The sequence below is a fragment of the Lepisosteus oculatus genome, chromosome 3 (assembly GCF_040954835.1).
Source record: "Lepisosteus oculatus isolate fLepOcu1 chromosome 3, fLepOcu1.hap2, whole genome shotgun sequence".
Classification (NCBI taxonomy): Eukaryota; Metazoa; Chordata; class Actinopteri; order Semionotiformes; family Lepisosteidae; genus Lepisosteus; species Lepisosteus oculatus.
In genome coordinates this window covers 47,465,791-47,484,678 of record NC_090698.1, presented here as the reverse complement: position 1 = coordinate 47,484,678, position 18,888 = coordinate 47,465,791, and the positions used below count along the sequence as shown (strand labels likewise).

General features: G+C 35.0%; 1 protein-coding gene across 8 annotated transcripts in view; it reads left to right on the top strand.

Moving 5' to 3' along the window:
- Positions 1–18,888, top strand: part of pde4d (phosphodiesterase 4D, cAMP-specific) — a 507,544-nt gene that overhangs the window by 479,997 nt on the left and 8,659 nt on the right. For all 8 annotated transcript variants that reach the window (XM_006626906.3, XM_015367790.2, XM_015367796.2 and 5 more), the window contains 4 exons: positions 13,067–13,160; positions 15,302–15,474; positions 15,851–15,949; positions 16,546–16,710. In XM_006626906.3, coding sequence (XP_006626969.3) covers positions 13,067–13,160; positions 15,302–15,474; positions 15,851–15,949; positions 16,546–16,710 — 531 coding nt within the window. The remainder of the gene's footprint in view (positions 1–13,066; positions 13,161–15,301; positions 15,475–15,850; positions 15,950–16,545; positions 16,711–18,888) is intronic.

Here is an 18,888-nt window from a genome sequence, read left to right as displayed (position 1 = left end):
TTATGAATGAAGAAGATTCAACAGAGTAATAGTATCATTTGGAAGTATACAATCATTTTGGGGATAATTATCTGTGATATAATGTCGGTTTTTGTCATTGCATGTTATTAATTAAAAGCCTTGCTCAAGTGTTTTTTGGTTATTTGTAAACAAATAAAGTAGGGTTAAATTAAACCTTACATGAAACAACCTATGTGCTTTTTACTGGTAAATGCTATTTATTTTTATGATGTCAATGAAAATAGAATGCATATCAGTAGTTCCCACTTAAGGACACAAGCAGATTCATGTTCATTTTTGATTTACCATCAGTTAGAAAACCATGAAGAGACTCCAGCTGTAATTTAGTTTGTTTTCATTATAATTAACTTCCAGCTCTGTGGCTTTTGTGGTATGCAAGCAAATGCTGCCATTTCTAACCCTTACTGCGAATACATATTACAATACACAGTGACAAAACTATTCAGACCCTTGCACAGGTTTCACATTTTATTGCTCTAAAGCTTGCTCTCATGACACTTTGATATGTGTTACAGTACATACGCAACCCACTCCATACAGCAAAAAAAAACCAAAACGCATATAGATTACATGAAAAAAACAGGAAAAATCACGATTGCAGCATTTAAATTATCTCAATTAGCTACACAATTAGATGAGTATCTTGCATTTGTGTGCAGAAATGATTGTTCACATGATTTCAGAATACATACTATACACCTCTCTCTAAGTTCCTTTAGCCAGGCAGTGAATTTAATCATGAAGACCAGGGAGTTTTCAAAACAACTCAGGGATTAAGTTGTATAAAGGCACAGGACAGGAGGAGAGTATAAAACCTTTAAAAGGCCCTTAATATATTTTTGAGCATGTTGATTCTCACAAAGTGGAAGGTACTAAGATACCACCTTGACCTAGGCTAAGGATGCAACTGTGAGGACAATGGCCACTTTGACGTTATTGCAGACAACAGTGGAAGAAAATGGCCATAGATCAACAGTACCCCTATCACTCCACAAATTAGACTTGCATGGAATTGAACAAAAAAAGCTTTTGCATTCTCATATGGAGTTTACAACAAAGCATCCGAGTGTTAATGCAATCAAGGGGCAAAAGATTTTGTAATGAGAAAAGGACAAAATTTGAACTTTTTGGTCTAAAATCAAAGCTTTAAAGCTAATTCTACTGTATAACAACACCATGTCTACAGTCAAGCACAGTAGTGGCAGCATTATGTTATAGTTCTGCTTCTCATCAGCAGGGACTGAGAAATTTGTGAAGACCAATCTGAACATACAGTAAATCGAGTAAAGTATACAGTATGGTTAGCTTTGCTGCTTTGCACTACTGGAGCCCTGAGTTCAATTCTGGACTCGTGGTGCAATCTGGATGGAGTTTGTATGATCTCTCTGTGTTCACATGGGGTCCTTCCAATTGCTCTTACTTCCTCCCACAGTCCGAACACATGCCGGTGTGTTAATTTGCTTCTGGGCAAATGGGCCCTGGTTTGAGTTTGCGTGCATACTTTGTGTCTGTGTGAGTTCAGCAATGGACTGGCATCCCATCCAGGGTGTATCCTGGTTTTCACTCATTGCATGCTTGGGTAGGCTCCTGTTCCCTTGTAATCCTGAATTGGCAGAAGTGGTTAGAAAATGGATGTACTACATGTTATCTGTTCTTATGGAGTTTATTTAATGAAAGTTCGGGAGGGATGACAACAACCATGCTCAATCATTCCCAGCCGTCAGTGATTAGCAATCACTCCCTTCGTCCTTCCTCCACTGAACACTATAAATACCAAATCCGATATCTCCCTCGCGTGCGACTTTTGCATCCCACCTCCACCCCAACTCCACCTCTGCCACTACCCCTTGGTTACCTTGAGTGGGGGTCCTGGCCTCCTCTTCCTATGGCCAGGAGGTCGGCCCTCAGCCAAGCAGGTTAAGCCAAACATTCGCTCCACAATAGTTAGTTACGCTTTGATTTTGGGCGTTGTCCTTCCTTGTGAATTCATTTTTAAAACGTTTTGTTGCCAAATAAGACATTGGTATATGTAATTGCATGTAATTGAAAACATTTGAGGCTGTTATGTATTGTGAAGTTCCACAGAATGATATGTTTACAATATTAATATCATTCAGTATTGTATTGTGAAATATGGCTACAATAAAGACAAAAGTTCTGTATAAGGCCTTCATTGGACAAGTGACATATCATGAGGTTAAAGTCTATATGATTGTGACCATGCTTCCTTTGAATCAGAGTTTATTCAGCAAGTAAGTTCCAAAACACATAACAGGCACTAGTGTCCATAATATCGCAGACCTTAATACAACTCATAAATATTTGCCATCTTCAGCTCCAGCCTTAACCTTTATCCATAGATCTAAATCTGAAATATTTCATAATATGGACTATCATAAATGTCATGAACACTTGTGTTATAGATGGTGCATAACCATCTATATCCTACAGGGTTATGAATGTTGTTATAACATCTTACATACCCACTAATGCATTAGAAATGTATTATACAGGCTACACAAATCCTAATTCTAAAGAAAAATTCCATTATTTATTTTTTTATCTTGATGGAGGATCAATATTGACCTTTCTTTGGTCAATGAAAATGAAATAACAAATAACAAATGTTTGTAAATTCCGATTCAGTCCCTTTCAGAAAAGAAATGAAACGGCATGATATACAAAACATTTTGCTGTTTTCTTAATGAAAATTAAATTCAAATTATGGAGTGAGTTGCTATCATTGCAGAAGGGACACAACATTTAATTTGGTTCCCTATATACTGTAAAAGTGCACATCTGAAGAAATGTAGAGTGACTGTAAACTTGCTAAGTGAACTGGAAAAACATTGTGAAGTTTAACGTGCGTGACCTGGTCAGCTTTAAGTGTCTGTCCTACTTTGTGTTAGCAGTAGCTCTGTACTCTTGCTGAATGAGTGTGGTCTGAATCTCCAGCATCTCTGTGCTGTGCTGCATGCTGATAAGCTTGGTCTGTTTCCCCGCTGCTGTGTGCAGGCAGCTGATACAGGAACATAAACCAACACCTAGACCTGTCTGAGGCATGTATTGAGCATCTAAAAGAAAACTTCTTGTAGCCCTGATACTCAGCATGACCATAGCAACCATAATAAAGCAGACTATTGGAGTGATTGCCAGTAAATACAGTCAAGAAGACTTATTCTTGAGGAAATGAACACCTATTCTAGTTTTAAAGCTTTTTTCATGCCACTGATTTCAGTTTTCTCCTTGATATGCACAAGGTAGATATTAAAAGACACATGTAAACATTGTATTATGGTGAAAAGGGTGCAGAAAGTTGAGACTGACTTTTAAAATATTGTAGTAATTCTATGTGTTCCTATGGGCTCTGACAGATGAGGAATTTGCTGTTTTACTGCAATGACCGGATTAAGCTATCAGCTATACTCTACAGCAGTACATAAAGTAAAGGAAGAACAGACTCCCCAACCCCCACTCCTTGTGTCCCCAGACTGTGTTTAGGGATGCAAAGGAACATCACACAGGCTAGTTCTTTGTCTTCTCCAATACAGTGGACGCAGTATCACCATTCTCTGGAGGAGGGTTCCCTTTCCCATTGGGCAGTGCTTCTATGTACCTTGCCACATAATCTGTACAACTGCTGCCATGTTCTTCAGGCAACAGCTGCTATGCAAAAAGGCTGGGGAGCATCCATCACCAGTGAAGCAGTCAGAGGGCCAGCATGGTCAGTGAAGTCTAGTCTCCTGGCACCCAGTGGCCCATGGCCATTGTGACATGTTAAACAATTTTACACTGTTACAGACATTGGAAAGCGAAGTAACAAGAGTGTCATTATTGTAAACCCATTGTGCACCATAGTATAACCACGTAAGTTAATCACATAATGTAAAATAGATTATATTCTAGGAAATTGTGCACATAATACTAGTATATTTTTCATAAATTAATGCTTTCTTAAAACCTCAGACACGGTTTAACAAGGATCTCTATCATGTTGCAAAAGAGCATGTTATTAAACTGGAAGCCTCACCACATGTTTACATAGAGTGTACTGACAAGAATAAAACATTACACGTCTGCAACTGTGGGGCAGCAGACCTCCAATTCCAGGAAGCCAACTGAGGGCTAATCTATGGTTATCCTCTTTCTCTAAGATGCCAGGCTCCACTCGCTGCCTTTACGTTCTGCATTTGACCCTTTAAAGTCTGGCATATATAATTATTTAGTTTTCATAACAGAAATGAGATATACTACAGTACTTTGTTAAACTTATGCATGCAAAGTCAGAAGTTTATTCCAACCAGCTCAAGTTTGTTTGACTGATGATTATCCAGATCAATATGATAATTATATATTGTCCTTAAGCACTACTATTTATTTTTTGCATATTGTGATATAGATGTTTCATATTAAAATACATGTTTTAGTCTGGGCCATTTGCATTAATCTCCTATTATACACTATAGATAACAATGGACTGGCATCCCATCCAGGGAGTACCTTGCCTTGTGCCTGTTGGTTGCCAGGATTAGCTCTGGCTCCCCAGTGACCCTGAATTGGAAGAAGAAGTTAGAAAATGGATGGACGAGTTTCATAGTTGCTTTAATTTGCCAAATCCTTATCCGTTGTCCTGCAAGCCTCTGTGTTTCTATTATTGAAATAGTTTTCATATGAATGTATTTAAACTATTGACACTGCTTTTCAAACACCTTTAAGTATACTGCTATTTGAATTAAATGTGTCTAAAATTCCTCAAGTTACTAGTCAGCAACATTCTTGATTTCCTTAATAACAAAATAAAATACTATTTTATGGACGCCCATGACTGGCATCCCAACCAGTGTGTTATTCCATTTCCAGCCATATGCCTAATGGGATGTGTTCATCAGGGTATGGTGATCCTAACACAAATGAGCAACTTTATGATAATGGCTAGATGTCAACAATGATGTTGATTTCATTTTGCATTGCTCATGGTGAGCTGTATTTTATTACATATGGGGATATATATATACTGTACATGTGTTGTATACAATGACACAGAGTAATCGTTGCTTATTTTATCCAAGGGGCTGGATTAATCTAAATGCCCCCCTTATAGTTAGCTCACTAATGAAGTAGATGAAAGGGAGTAGCAGGGGTTGTACGGAAGAGAACACTCCTTCACATCATAGTGCAATAACCTCTGATGTGTTGCTTCAAAGCGCCTGCCTCAGCCACATTGACGCACAAGGTTGCATGTTTCTCCCCCTTTGACTATCGGGTGGTTGCTGTTTTTTTAGAAAATGAAAGGCCACAGATCCTCTCTCACTTTATAACAGATACAGAGAGCTGTAAACGGGTCTCAATAATGGCACAGCACAAGTTACATCATAGACGTGAAATGCTAATGTACCACATCAAGTAATTTATGTAAATGAATAAAGAACATACAAGAAGAGCAGAACATAGTTTTTCAGCTTTACAGCTCCTTGTCATACTAATGTTGCTAATAATAGAAATGCTTATCAAATTTGCTGCTGCGATGTGCATGTTTTCATTTTTTTATTTATTTCTTGATGATTTTTTGTATAACCTTCTAGTGCTTAGAGCTGGCAAAGATTTTAAAAGGCAACCCCTACAGTATCTTAAACTTGCAAATAGTGCCCTTTTTGTTGTGTCTGAGTTTTATTCATTTTGGATCAGTTTAATATTTAATAATTTTTAAGGACAGTACAAAAGTTTTACGTTCATGATATAACAAACATTTGATATCAATCTATCAGTAAACACTATTGTAAGCTTGTGAACAGCCTTCAAATAAAAAATATGTTTCAAAATAGTATTCAAGCTTAACTGTAATCGCAAGATCTTTCTGAAAAACATGACACATCTTTGACCTTGATTTTGCTCTGAATTAACTTCTAGCTACTAAATGGCTAGAAGGGCCAAATAGCCACTCGTTTGTAACTTTCTTATGTTTTCTACATCATTCCAATTAATTTATGTACTAACGAAATCATCAATTTTTGTGGATTTACAGGTATCCAAGATTATTGCTCAGTAGCAATTATTGGAATGATTGACAATTACTTTACAAACTTCAAGAATTTGGTTCAAGTTACCTTGTTTTTTTCACATTTTTTTTCCTGGAGCTTTATTGGCAGCTCTTATAATTTAACCAATAGCTTGCATCAATGATGACTTTTTTTGTCAATTGATCCATGTGTATGGATAATTTACTTACAGTATATAATCTCAGTGTTAGAGAAAGTATTATAACTAATGTTAACTGGTTTAAATATAGGATATTTACTTCAGTTGGAGGTACAGTAGCATGTTAATTGAAAACCTGTAGGTACCATGGGCCATTTAAAGGAGTTTGGTGCCTTTGTCCAATTCTTGTGCAGGTTGTGTTGCAGTCCTGTTGATTTTATTGTCATCTTGAGTAATAATAACATACAAACAAAGACATCTTTTTGTCACAAACATCACTCAACTACAACTTGGCTGTCACTTGGTCACAGTGGGCATTATTTTTTCAAGGTATGCCGATGACAGAGGATTAACTTACAAAATTAAAATATGGGGCTTTATTAAACTTTCCCCATATTTTGGTAAAATACTTCACAGGTCCAAAGACTTGTCATAAGTGTGTAAACAGGACTAAAAACATAACCTCTGTTGCTTAGCTTGACTGTCATTTAGTTTATTTATTTCTTTTTTCTTTGTATATTTATACTTTCTCAAGGTGAAAAGGAAAATGTCATTAACTTTTATTAAAGTAATCTTAAATATCTGAATCATTGGAACAGGAATATAAAGATTAAATGGATAAATGTTTTGAAATTCACATGTAATCTGTTAGTTAAAATTTTATTTTAATGTAACCCAAATAATATAAAATCTTCTGTAAATACAGTACATAATATGAAAGCATTGGACAGGTCAGTATAGGTTAAGGACCTGACTCTGCTTTTGTTGAACATTTTTTTGACTGTACTTGTTCAACGTTATGAATATTTAGCAGTTAGTGTACAGCAGCTATTGTTTATCCATCAATTGAGGAGAATAGAGCTCTAAGGCATTTGTTTCTTTTATACCATTTGCTTAAGGTAACACATTATCTTTAAGAGCTCTCATTTTAAACTTTTCACAAAATTAGATACAGTATTAAGCACATTACAAAAAAGTTTCTGACTTTTTTGTAAATGATCAGTCTAAGTAACCTGTTTTCCAAATGTGGAAATGAGCATTACATTCCAGTCAATGAAAAATGAAAAATCTATACAGGCTTAAATTTTGCCATGACTGTTTGTTTCTTATGTCAGAAATTTATCACACAATTAAAGACAAAAAACACATGTACTGTTCATCTTTGTATAAATAAGAGGGGAAGGGCCACATTAGTATTGAGTGGATAAACCTACATTGTGCCATGGAAATTGTAATGCTTTATTACAATTAACAGCTGATATAGAGTTTGATATGTTCAAATGTTGGCATGATGTGATTGGACAGCTACATAAATGTGAATAAACCCCCAAAATAATGTCCTTAACAGACAGTGAATGAAAGAAAACATCTTAAAGGACATTATGTACAGTACCAAACTGAGTCTGAGGCAAACAATGATTTAGTGTTATCAGAGAGACTGTATGTGCATTTATTTCCATGCAGACCTGAAAAAAGATTTAGATGACTCAAGACAAGTTCAATCTGAATATTTCCGTGCTTATGACAGGAGAGCTGTGTTTTATAAATCTGTGGTCATTCAGGAATTCTGCAGCCACCTTTTGACACCAGTGGTAGCCCACAATCACCTGATCTCAGAAGCTAAGTAAGACTAAATCTGGTCAGTCCTTGGATGGGACACCTCAAACAAAACAGGTTTAATTTGCTCTGGCCCAGAAGTTATAAAACGTAGGTGCCAGTAATATGACTGGTGGCCCTGTACAGTAAGAGAAGTCAGCCTTCCAATGAGAAAGGAAAACTGAGGAAGTTCTAATTACTTAGTCCTTAAAAATTCTGATCCTGCAACTGTTTGTAAGGATGATGAGGGTGTTGACCCTTACGGTTGTGGCTAAAGTGGTTGTTCAGTCTGGCCTCCTTAAAACTTTCCCTTAACTTCTCTACCTGATCTGAAATGTTTAGAGCTTTGAGATCCTTTGGGAACAAGGCTATACAAGTGTGATTTTTCTGAAACCAAATGATTTTACAGAAGATGTTTTTCATGTAATAGAGATTATTAGTACTGAGCCTTTTACAGAAAGGTAATGTCACCTCCTTAGAACTGAATTCTCTTATGCCAGAAATCTTCTTCTCCACTGTTAGTGGCGCTGAGCAGCTTTGAAGCCAAAGTACCATAATCAGATGCTGGCAGGAACAGAGGTGCACTGTCACATTTACACTTAGCAGACACACTCCATAGTGCACGCTAGACAGAAGTTCATGTGCCACAGCAAATTCTATTTATATATTTATAGAGGTCTTTTTTTTGTTTTGTTTCATTAGTCCTTGTGGGTCCCTTTTAAAGAAGACAAAAAGAGCCCTCAATTTGTTTTTTAAATTAATCGACTCGAAAGGCCTTCATTTGTCCGGTTGACAAAAGGGTGGGTGTCATTGCTACCATTTGAGTAATATCACCTTATTTAAATGTAATTGCTATAATTATTTTTGAAACAATAGTTGAATGAATAATGAGCATATCCATTCTTGAAAAACGATTAAGTTTATAACTCAGAAAAAAATTGCTCTTTTTAAGAATTTTGTAATGGTGAATCAAGATATTTGATTAAAAGACTAATGAAATACATTGTACATTTTATACATGGATATACTGTATACAGTATTACACAAAGGGATGGTCAATCTCTAAGATCTTTACATATACAGTATACTGTAAAGGCACTGTATTTTACATATTAAACTTGTAATGGAAGTTCATATACATTGCCCTTTAAAAACAAAATATACAAACAAACAAAACAAAACAAAAAACAGAATATAACAGGTCATCTTTTATAGCTGCAGCAAATAACAAATTGATTTGTGAAAATTTAATTAATCATGGTTTAGCACAAAACAATGCTATATTTGGATACATTAAAAATAGTAAGAATGTTAAATATATTATTTTTAGCATCGAAGCATTTATGAGAGATGTGTGTTTCAGAGAATAGAACAGAACCTTCATGACCCATCGTTTTGTGCAATAAACTAAAAAATAGAATATATGCATGTCGTTGAGCATTTTATTTGAAATAAATGCACTATAGACAATGTGGAACTTTCTGCTTACAGTAACACTGTGGTGAGTACACCGCGCTTCATAAATCATTGTGTGCTAAAACGTAACTTCACAGTGCACAGAGGCACGCAATTACTCCCCTTAACAGTGAAATCACTTTGAAAATGAGGTAATGTTTCTCTGTAAGGAATATTGTACAAAATGTACCTCGGGGGATGTCACTCTCAGACACGCCTGTGTTAAATGGCTTATGGCTTATACAGTACTGCTGAAAAGAAAGGACAAATCCCAGTCCCAAAGGATTCACCTTCCATTTACTACCAATCAGCTTGCAGCATCCATTTCTTTGTTTTTTTTTTCTGTCTTGTACATTTTTATAAATCCAAATGATAGGCTGGTGATTAGGAGTGGGGGGGAATTACCCATGTGTTGTATGTGGCTGACAGTATGTAGAGATCCTTATTTGGTAGCTGTTGACAGAACTTTTCCTTCCAGGAGCTTAACATCTCTCTACATACATTATTCATCAAGCTGTGGTGCACGCAAGAAGATGCTATTTCTTGGCTCTCCCTTCAAATCCTGGATTTGGTTGGCTTCAGCTTTACCTGACACATATCTCCAATCTGGACATTTACAAATGGGATTTTCAACGTGGGGAATCGATAAAAATATGAATTGCTCTGTCAGGATACCCAAGATGCGCCTTCTGTACTGCACAAATAAGATAATCTAAAACAATCAATGGATTAACAGTTTCTTATTGTCTTTTGTTTTACTGGAGATCTGCTGCTGAGTGATCTACTGCAGCTCTTTCTTAGATTTTTTTGTTCTTTTTTGGTGTTTGCAAAATCTAACATTTTTTCAAAATGCCTGAAGCAAATTATTTGCTGTCAGTTTCTTGGGGATATATAAAGGTAAGAATTAGGTTTTTTTAGATATGTAGATTTCTAAGCATTTTGTCAGAAGGTTTGTCCCTTTTTAATTAACAATAATGAGAACATCTGTTCAATGCACTGAACATTGTAGACAAACTGGGGCATCAAAATGGTTCATTCATACTCTTATCTGTATTGTGTTAGTTCCTAAAAAAATATATAGAATACACTGCATTTTATTCTGCTATACAGCTATCTGAGAAACTTAAAATTACAAATGTACAAATAACTTACTTATGCCACTAGCTTGCATTAGTAGAATATTTTTATGTATTTTTTGCTAGCTATTGTTATTGTTTCTTCTTTTACATCTGGAAGAATTGTTTGGCTGAAAAGTGTGATTAAGTATGTTTGTTCATCCAAAAATATGTGCAAATTACCATTTCTGTCTTAATAGTCCTGGATAAGCAGTGTTATTCTAGTAGATTGTATCTTGCTTGTATCAATAAAGAATGTAATGTACTGTACATTGATAAAGGATAACCACTACTGGGTGTTTAAGGAACAGGCAATTGAGTTGGTTGGAGTGGATTTAAACATTGCTACTGCATCATGGAGAGGTTGGACTTGTCTATTACCAGTAATTGCTGGTTTGGAAAAGAAAAAGGATAAGCAGGTTTTATCTTGCAGACTCAGATGTGTTTTCTGCAGTCTTCTTTAGCTCAAGGCTGTGCACACAATCAGGGAGATCCTTTCATTCCGCTACAGCTGTAAACGCATAAACCATTTGCAGTACATAGTTTTCTTCATATGAAAAAATGCATTGCAGTAAATGCAGGTCTTGTTTTATCTCATCACGTCACATGTGCACCAGGAATGACATATTTAAATTTCTTGAGGTTTTGAATAACATTAAAGATGAACACGCAGTTACTGTAGGTTATGGTTTAAATGCGAATGAAATTTTATCTGGAAAATTGTATGACAGAAAATTACAGTACTGATGGTAAAAAAAAATACATTTGTTGGAAAATGTCATTGTTTCATTGCAGACATTTTTACAGTATAGATTTCTGATCACTAGTTTTGCAGGCCAATTAATATAGCTATTTCCAAAGAAAAATCTCTGTCTTAATCTGCTTTAGAATCCTTGGAAAACGGCTTCACTGGGCACATTCAATTGTGTTTGTGTTATATCATTGGTGGCTACCTTCTGTGAAGGAAAGCTTTTACTGCATACACTATAATATCTTATTTATGTGCTGTGCTGTGTCTGCCCTTTCAGCCTCCTTTATTCCCACGCACTGCTGCACACTGCTAAGGATTTCCCTGCCAGCAAATGCCAACCCTGCATGCTCCTCTCGGAATCCATCTCACAATCCTTAGTCTTATCAAGATGCAGTGGCTGGGGGCCATCTTAGCCCATCACAGCTATTAGAGTCTGGGTTTCCAAGTAGCTCAAAATGTATTCACACCTGCTTTGAAGAATACAGGGGTGATGCTTTTTGGGGCATGTAAAATTCTTCACACATTGCACGTCAGTACATTTGTCCCTTCAATTTGCTTGTGTTTTGCATTTATAATACTGTACCTAAGTGACTGCACATTAATTCACATGCCAGATTCTGCTCCATTTTAATAAAAACAAAAGATTAGTCCACCTCTCAGTTCAGTTGATCTTTTATTGGAAGAGAAACCCTGTCATATTAATAATTCGGATTATTAAAAAAATGTCAGCATCTAAAGTTTAACAGAATTTTGATAATACCGTGATTTCCACTATGTCTTAGAAAGAAACAGTTCTCTTTTCCTTGACACGTAAAATTACAAAAACCATTTCATGGAGTCATATCTTTCCTGGATGAAATTCTTTGTGAAATATTCTTATTGGAAGCTTGCCATAAATTAATTATAGAACAATATTTTACTGTTTCTAGAACATTTAGCCATTCCCTTCTGTAACATACTTTGTGATCAATTCGGTTGGGTTAAATCTTATACCAGCATGAAAATGAAAAATTTACAAATATGCCAGGTTGGAATACTTCTCTAACATTTCATAATATAACCTCCATATTACCTTACAGCCTCCTTAACTGCTAACTGTTAAGATAACTCTAAACTACTTGCTGTTAACCAAAATTTTAAAATAACTACAATGTTAAAAAAGTTATACAGTATAATCATGAATCTATACTAAAACCAGATTTCTATGCATAACACGTGTACTATATTGTGTTATATAATTCTGTTCCTGCTAGCTTCTGGTGTGGCAGTACTAATATTTTACACATTGTTTTCTTTATAAATGATAGAAAATACAAATAATGTTTACATGATATTTTTTGTGAAACATGAAAATAAACTTTGCCCAAAACAAAATCCAAATGATACATAAACATCTTGAGTGTTTACCATGCTAGTATTGTACCTAAATGGTATTTGTATTCTGTTTCAATTGTATTTAAACATGTTAGTTCAAGAAATGCATGGTAAAGTGTTTCAATATTGACAATATACAAATGAGGACAGCATAGTGGTGCACTGGTTGGCACTGCTGCCTCACAATGCTGGGGCCCTGGGTTCAATTCCAAACCTGGGGTGCTGTCTGTGTGAAGTTTGTATGTTCTCCTTGTGTCTCTTTGGGTTTCATCTGAGTGCTCTGGTTTCCTCCTCCAGTCCAAAAACATTCATTAGGTAAATGGCTTCTGCAAAACAAAAATACAGAATTGGCTTCTGTAAAAAGCCTGCCCTGATGTGTGTACTTGTATGTACAGTATATAGGTTCTGGGCCTAGAATAAGTTCTGACCCTGAATAGGATAAAGTTTTATTTAAAGTCATGAGAGGATGTGAGCATACAAATGTCAGTAAAGAAGATCAACATTTTAGTATAGGTCATACAGATTTGTAATCTTTGTTTCTTTGATTCTTGTTTTTCAGTTTAAGAGAATGCTAAACCGGGAGCTGACCCATCTCTCTGAAATGAGCCGGTCCGGGAACCAGGTTTCAGAATACATTTCAAACACATTTTTAGGTATGTCGTCATCCATCAAACGTGTCTTAATGATTTAGGTTTAAATATATGTTGAAGTATTATCATTAAAAAAATATTTTAAAATAAGAATTTTAAAAAGATGTTTTCCTTTTCAACAGCTGTACTAAGCATAGTCTTAAAAGTACATTGTTCTGCTTCTGTAATTGTCTCTTTTGCATGTGCATGCAGGAACAAGCTATATGAAGTGGCTTGTTCCAAACTCTGTCTGCTATTGTGGACAGAGAAGCATGATGAGGGACCAGAGATTTGTGGGACAAGATTCTGTACATAAAGCAAAGGCCTTGAGAAAGCAGTCTAATATTGTTATTTAAAATATAAGAAACATTTTTTGCATGTGGCATGGTGAAAGACCCACGTGAAATTTAGGGAAAATGTGCAAAGTCAAGATATAGCTTGTACACTCTCCCAGTGAGTTTTCTGCAGATGTATATATTCATGCAGTATGCAGATACCAGGTAACTAAACACATGATGTATTATAAAGCATAATAAGGACTTTTGTGCAAATAAATAAGAAAGATATGGTAGGCAGAGGCCTTTGCATCATAGTAGTGAAGGGGTATACTTTATGTAGAATTAGTGACATACTGTTCAGTTTGGTTATGCAGAGAATTGATAAAACAGTGCTGAGGCCCTGGCAGTATAACAGGCTGCAGACCACACTCATTAGTATTCACCTGATATAGTGCTGATGTCCAGGCTCTCACTGCCTGCAGAGAGACAAGATCCTTGAATTCTGACTGAGTCACCATGTAAATAGCATGCCAAAGGAAGAATGCCCCACGTAAAAATAATTCATTCAAGCAAATTTGATTGGAAAGATTAGGTTTTCTTGGCATATTTTCTAACTTCAAACAAAAAGGTGGCATAATGATGGGAAAGGAAATGTTGTGTTTTCTTTTTTTTTAATAAACACATGCAGTTGATGTTTGGCTCTCTCTTTTGTGACATGCTCTGAATTCAGATTTTCTGGTGGATTTTATGGCAGTGTGCATGTGACAGCTTTCAGCGCTATGTCTTTTCTCATATGAAGAATTGGCTGTATTTAATAACATATTCCAAGAACTGAATTACTTTGCTTCTCTCACCTCATTGTGCAAATATTATTTGTAATGTTTGCTGTTTAAAAGTTCCTAAAATGTTCTTACTGTATCTTGAGTATGTACAGTAGCTTGTGTTTCCGCCTAAGACAATTATACCACATTTCACAAAGAAACATTTTCAGGTCCATGATATTTGTTATCTGTAATCATACAGTACAGTGTATGATTTAGGATATTGATAAGAATACTCTTCATACAGCACATGACTTAAAAGGTTCAGAATGAAGTTCATAGTTAAAGGATCTGATGCAAATAGTGCTATTCAGTTATTGGTGACATGCAGTATGTCAATAATGAGAGTTCCCGTAATGTTGAACTACAAATTTAATCCACACTGATTACAGCGACACCAATACCTTTAGAATTATTTGCTTACAACTCTAGGTTCATCATCATTGTGTATTACATTCAAATCTACATTTATAAAAGCAGGAGCAGATGGTGTCAGAATGTGGTCCCAGAATTTTGTCTAGGAATTCTCCATCACCGCAGCATAAAATGTTATATTTATTTGCATAGTTTGTTGAAATCACATCAGATTTTTCAATAGGAGTCTGATGAAGCACACTTGAGACCTTTCACTATGGATATATGTTCAGTAAGTTTGATTTAAGCTTAGAGGAAAGCCTTTGGAATTCCATATCAATGTGAAACCCTTGAGACAAATGCTTCCTTCTGCTTCAGATCACCTGACAGCATGACTTATGACCTCTCATTTGATGAGTGTACACACTGCACAGACGACAATTACAATATCTGTCAGGCAGCTTCTCTGCAAACCCACTCTTCTGAAAATCAAAATCATCATACAGAATATAAGTAATATACTCATTTTATATTTTATTAAGAGCTGAGAAAATATAATACATTTACAGTAGGTAGCTTCAGATTTGTTTCTTAGGCTGTTTACATTTTACTAGTTTAAGTCACAGGCTAGTTATGTTTACTGTGCTCTGAAGGCTGCCAGTTAATTTGAGGAGATTCATTCAGCTTTATGCTTGCCTCTCTGTTTTAACAGATAAACAACATGAGGTTGAAATGCCTTCCCTGACACAGAAAGAGAAAGACAAGAAGAAAAGGCCAATGTCACAGATCAGTGGAGTAAAGAAATTAATGCACAGTTCCAGCTTGACCAACTCTAATATTCCACGGTTCGGTGTGAAAACAGACACAGAAGACTCACTGGCAAAGGTGAGTGCAACTAAGAGATTTTAGGTGCATTGATTGTATCTTTGTATTAGGGAAAAAAATACTTTTGATACTTGGACATTTCATTTGTTTGAAAGTCAGAGAAATGCTGTACTGTAGCTTCCTAGAATTTATGTTTCTAGTTCATAACAGTAAACATGACTTTAAGCATTAAAAATGAACTATAATTAATTATATTTTTAGTAATATATGTTTTAGAGTAAAAAAAATCAGAATATACTGCTCCTTGTAATCAATTTTATTATTGACAGTATAGTAAATGCAAATAGAAATCATACTTAGAACACTGTAAATGACTTTAATAGCATGTCCATTACATATGTGTTTAATTAACACAAACTGTTAATTATCTTTACAGGAGTTGGAAGATGTAAACAAATGGGGCCTTAATGTTTTCAAAGTTACAGAGTTTTCGGGAAACAGGCCTTTAACAGTCATCATGTACACAATCTTCCAGGTGAGACATTATTTAATTGACTGTAATACTTAGCAAGCAAACTATTAAATTAAAACAAAGTCAGTCCTGTTTTTTCGTGTAATTTGATTGTTGTTTTAACCCTATGTGAGGGGAATAGAAAACTTGGACAAAATCTCCTAAATACTGAAAACCAGATACCTGCAGGGAAATTAGTACAGCATACAATGGGAAAACTGTCCTCCTTTTGTTAGCTATTATTACCATCTTGAAACCTTATATTCAAGTATTTAATTATACAAGCACTATAAGACTGTAGATTTGATTTTAGAAGTGTTATCCCATGAGATCTGTAAAAAGTCAACAGGAATGTGATTGTCTCTTTAAAATCCTGACCTATTGGTTACTCAAGGTTTGAAAAAAAGGACTGACCAGAATGTTTCTCATGTGACATAACATATCTTTTAGTGTTCCAATACAACGTTTCAGTACAATGGAAATCTTAAAGACATTTTAAAACTGATATTAGCATGAAATCAAGTAAAACATTCAGAAAATATTTAAAAATACTCTTCACCTACAAATGCATTATTGTTATTCTTGCTAACCCTTTTCTTGTCATTTGTTTAAATTTTTAGGAAAGAGACTTGTTAAAAACATTCAAAATTCCTTTAGACACCTTTATAACCTACTTGATGACCTTAGAAGATCATTATCATGGAGATGTTGCATATCACAACAACATCCATGCTGCTGATGTCGCTCAGTCGACCCATGTGCTGCTATCCACACCTGCTCTAGAAGTAAGGATCCTAAACTATAATCAGAAATAAAAAAAAACATTGTGTTGCACTGTAAAGCAATATTCCCAACCAAAGAAATGCTCAGAAGGGTGAATTCTGAAAGAGCTACAGTATATTACTGAAGTAGACCTTGATCACTTTTATTTTTGGGGGGTTATTTCTAAACGCAGTAATGACAGCAAGACATTCAGAAAAAAACTAAGGCTTCCAAGTTGAAATTTTATGTAACAGGCTTAGAAATTAACCAGTGCTTTGTATGCCTACTCTTCAAATCCACATATACAGTACGTGTACTTTTAAATCTGATTTAATATAAGTAATATAAGTAAATATAATATCAGTTATTAATAAATAAGGCAATAGTTATTTATCCTACAGTACTCTATCTACCATGCAAAAGTAATAGATTTGTTCTACAGACACCTCAAACATTTTTTTTAGAAACCTTTAAGTTATTACTGACAACTGAAAGAAAAAAAATATGTACAGTTATATGTAACAAGGAATGTGTTTTTTTGCCAGAAATCCTTCCTATTAGTTATAACACAGGAGCGGTGTTGTAAGAATATATTATTTGTAGATCTCCCCTGACAAATTTCCTTCAAATAAGTTTAAAAACTTTCAATACACACTCAAGCATACAGTACCTTAATTTAAGGTCATTTTTAATTTAAAATGTGTAATAAAATAGGAGTAGAATGCGGTCTGACTCTTGAATTGAAATGTAATATCTAGATTAATTTGTCACGCTGAAATAACATTCTGAAATGCTGAAAACTTTAAACATGGAGTAAACTGGGGGATTTTTTATGTATGTATTATAAAATGTTACATACAGTAGGAACATCAAACATCATTTGAAATGAAACTATTAAAGTGAATCTTCGTTTGACAAAATAGTGTGATTTGCCTGATGAAAGGCTTATACCTGTAGTTCTGGAAATAAAGCCAATCTCTGCTGATTGCTTTATTTGCGCTCAGTGAAATAAAAGTACAGTAGTTACAGTATATTCTTAGAATCATCAAGTTACATTGTATAAAGTACAAGACTATTTAATTTACTGTAGTTTGTAGCTGGAAAATAAACATTTCGTATACCCACAATGTGGCACTGGTAAAAGTGGGGAGGATATCCGCACAATGACGGATGTCTGTTGTGATATACAGTATAGATAAATGTCAAGAATCTCCTATCAGTATCTTCTAAGAACAAGCAGTTGCTATGGGTAAAGGCAATGTGAACATGTATTAACATTTACGAGTGTGGTCATTTCAAACCGCTAGAAAGCTTAGCTATCTAAACAGACTGGCGCTTCTGTTTCATATATACATACAGATTTACATCATAAACAGATGTCCGTTGTGATATATTGATCATTGTCACAGCGCAACTGTTAGTGTCTTCTAAGAACAAGCAGTTTTATGAGTTTTGGCAATGTGAACATTTATCAACAGTCACCAGTGTGGTCATTTCAAAACACTAGAAAGTTAATCTGTCTAAACAGAGTTGCACTTCTGTTTCATATACAGTACATAAAATCAAAATCAAAACCTTTCAAGCAACTGTAAGCTTGCGACAGGTGGAATTAGAAGCCTTTAGGCAGTTTCTGCCATCTAGTGGCAAGAAACATTTAAAGAGTTTATCATAATGTACTTACTGATATTCATGTCCATAATTGATGGACTTTAGAATAGATTAAAATGCAGTAAGCAAATAAATGTACAATCTTGATTGAGGATGATTGACTTCTATGAACACGAAGGTGACAGGTAATACCAGCACAGGACCTGCATAATCTCTGACAGGTAGTGTCAGGAGATAATTTCCTATTAATCTGAGTTTTCTTAATTAGCTAATTTACACTTATGACAGATAGATATACTGTACAGAAGGACATACAGATCTACTGTATTTGTTCTTTGTTTCCAGAACTATTCAGGGGACAACTCATGAAAAGGCATGCTCATTGTGCTGTTAGTAGATCACTAGTATTCACAATTTGGGTTTTAGATGTTAAGTAGTTGTGTTGTGCACGGAAAGGCAATGAATGTCTTAAATAACCAAAAAAGCTCTTTCAGTAGCCTTCTCAAAAACGTTATATTTTTTAACAGTTTCTAGTTTCAATAAAAATATTCTTAAAATTAAACAAAAAATATATATTTCTTTTATTCTGGAAT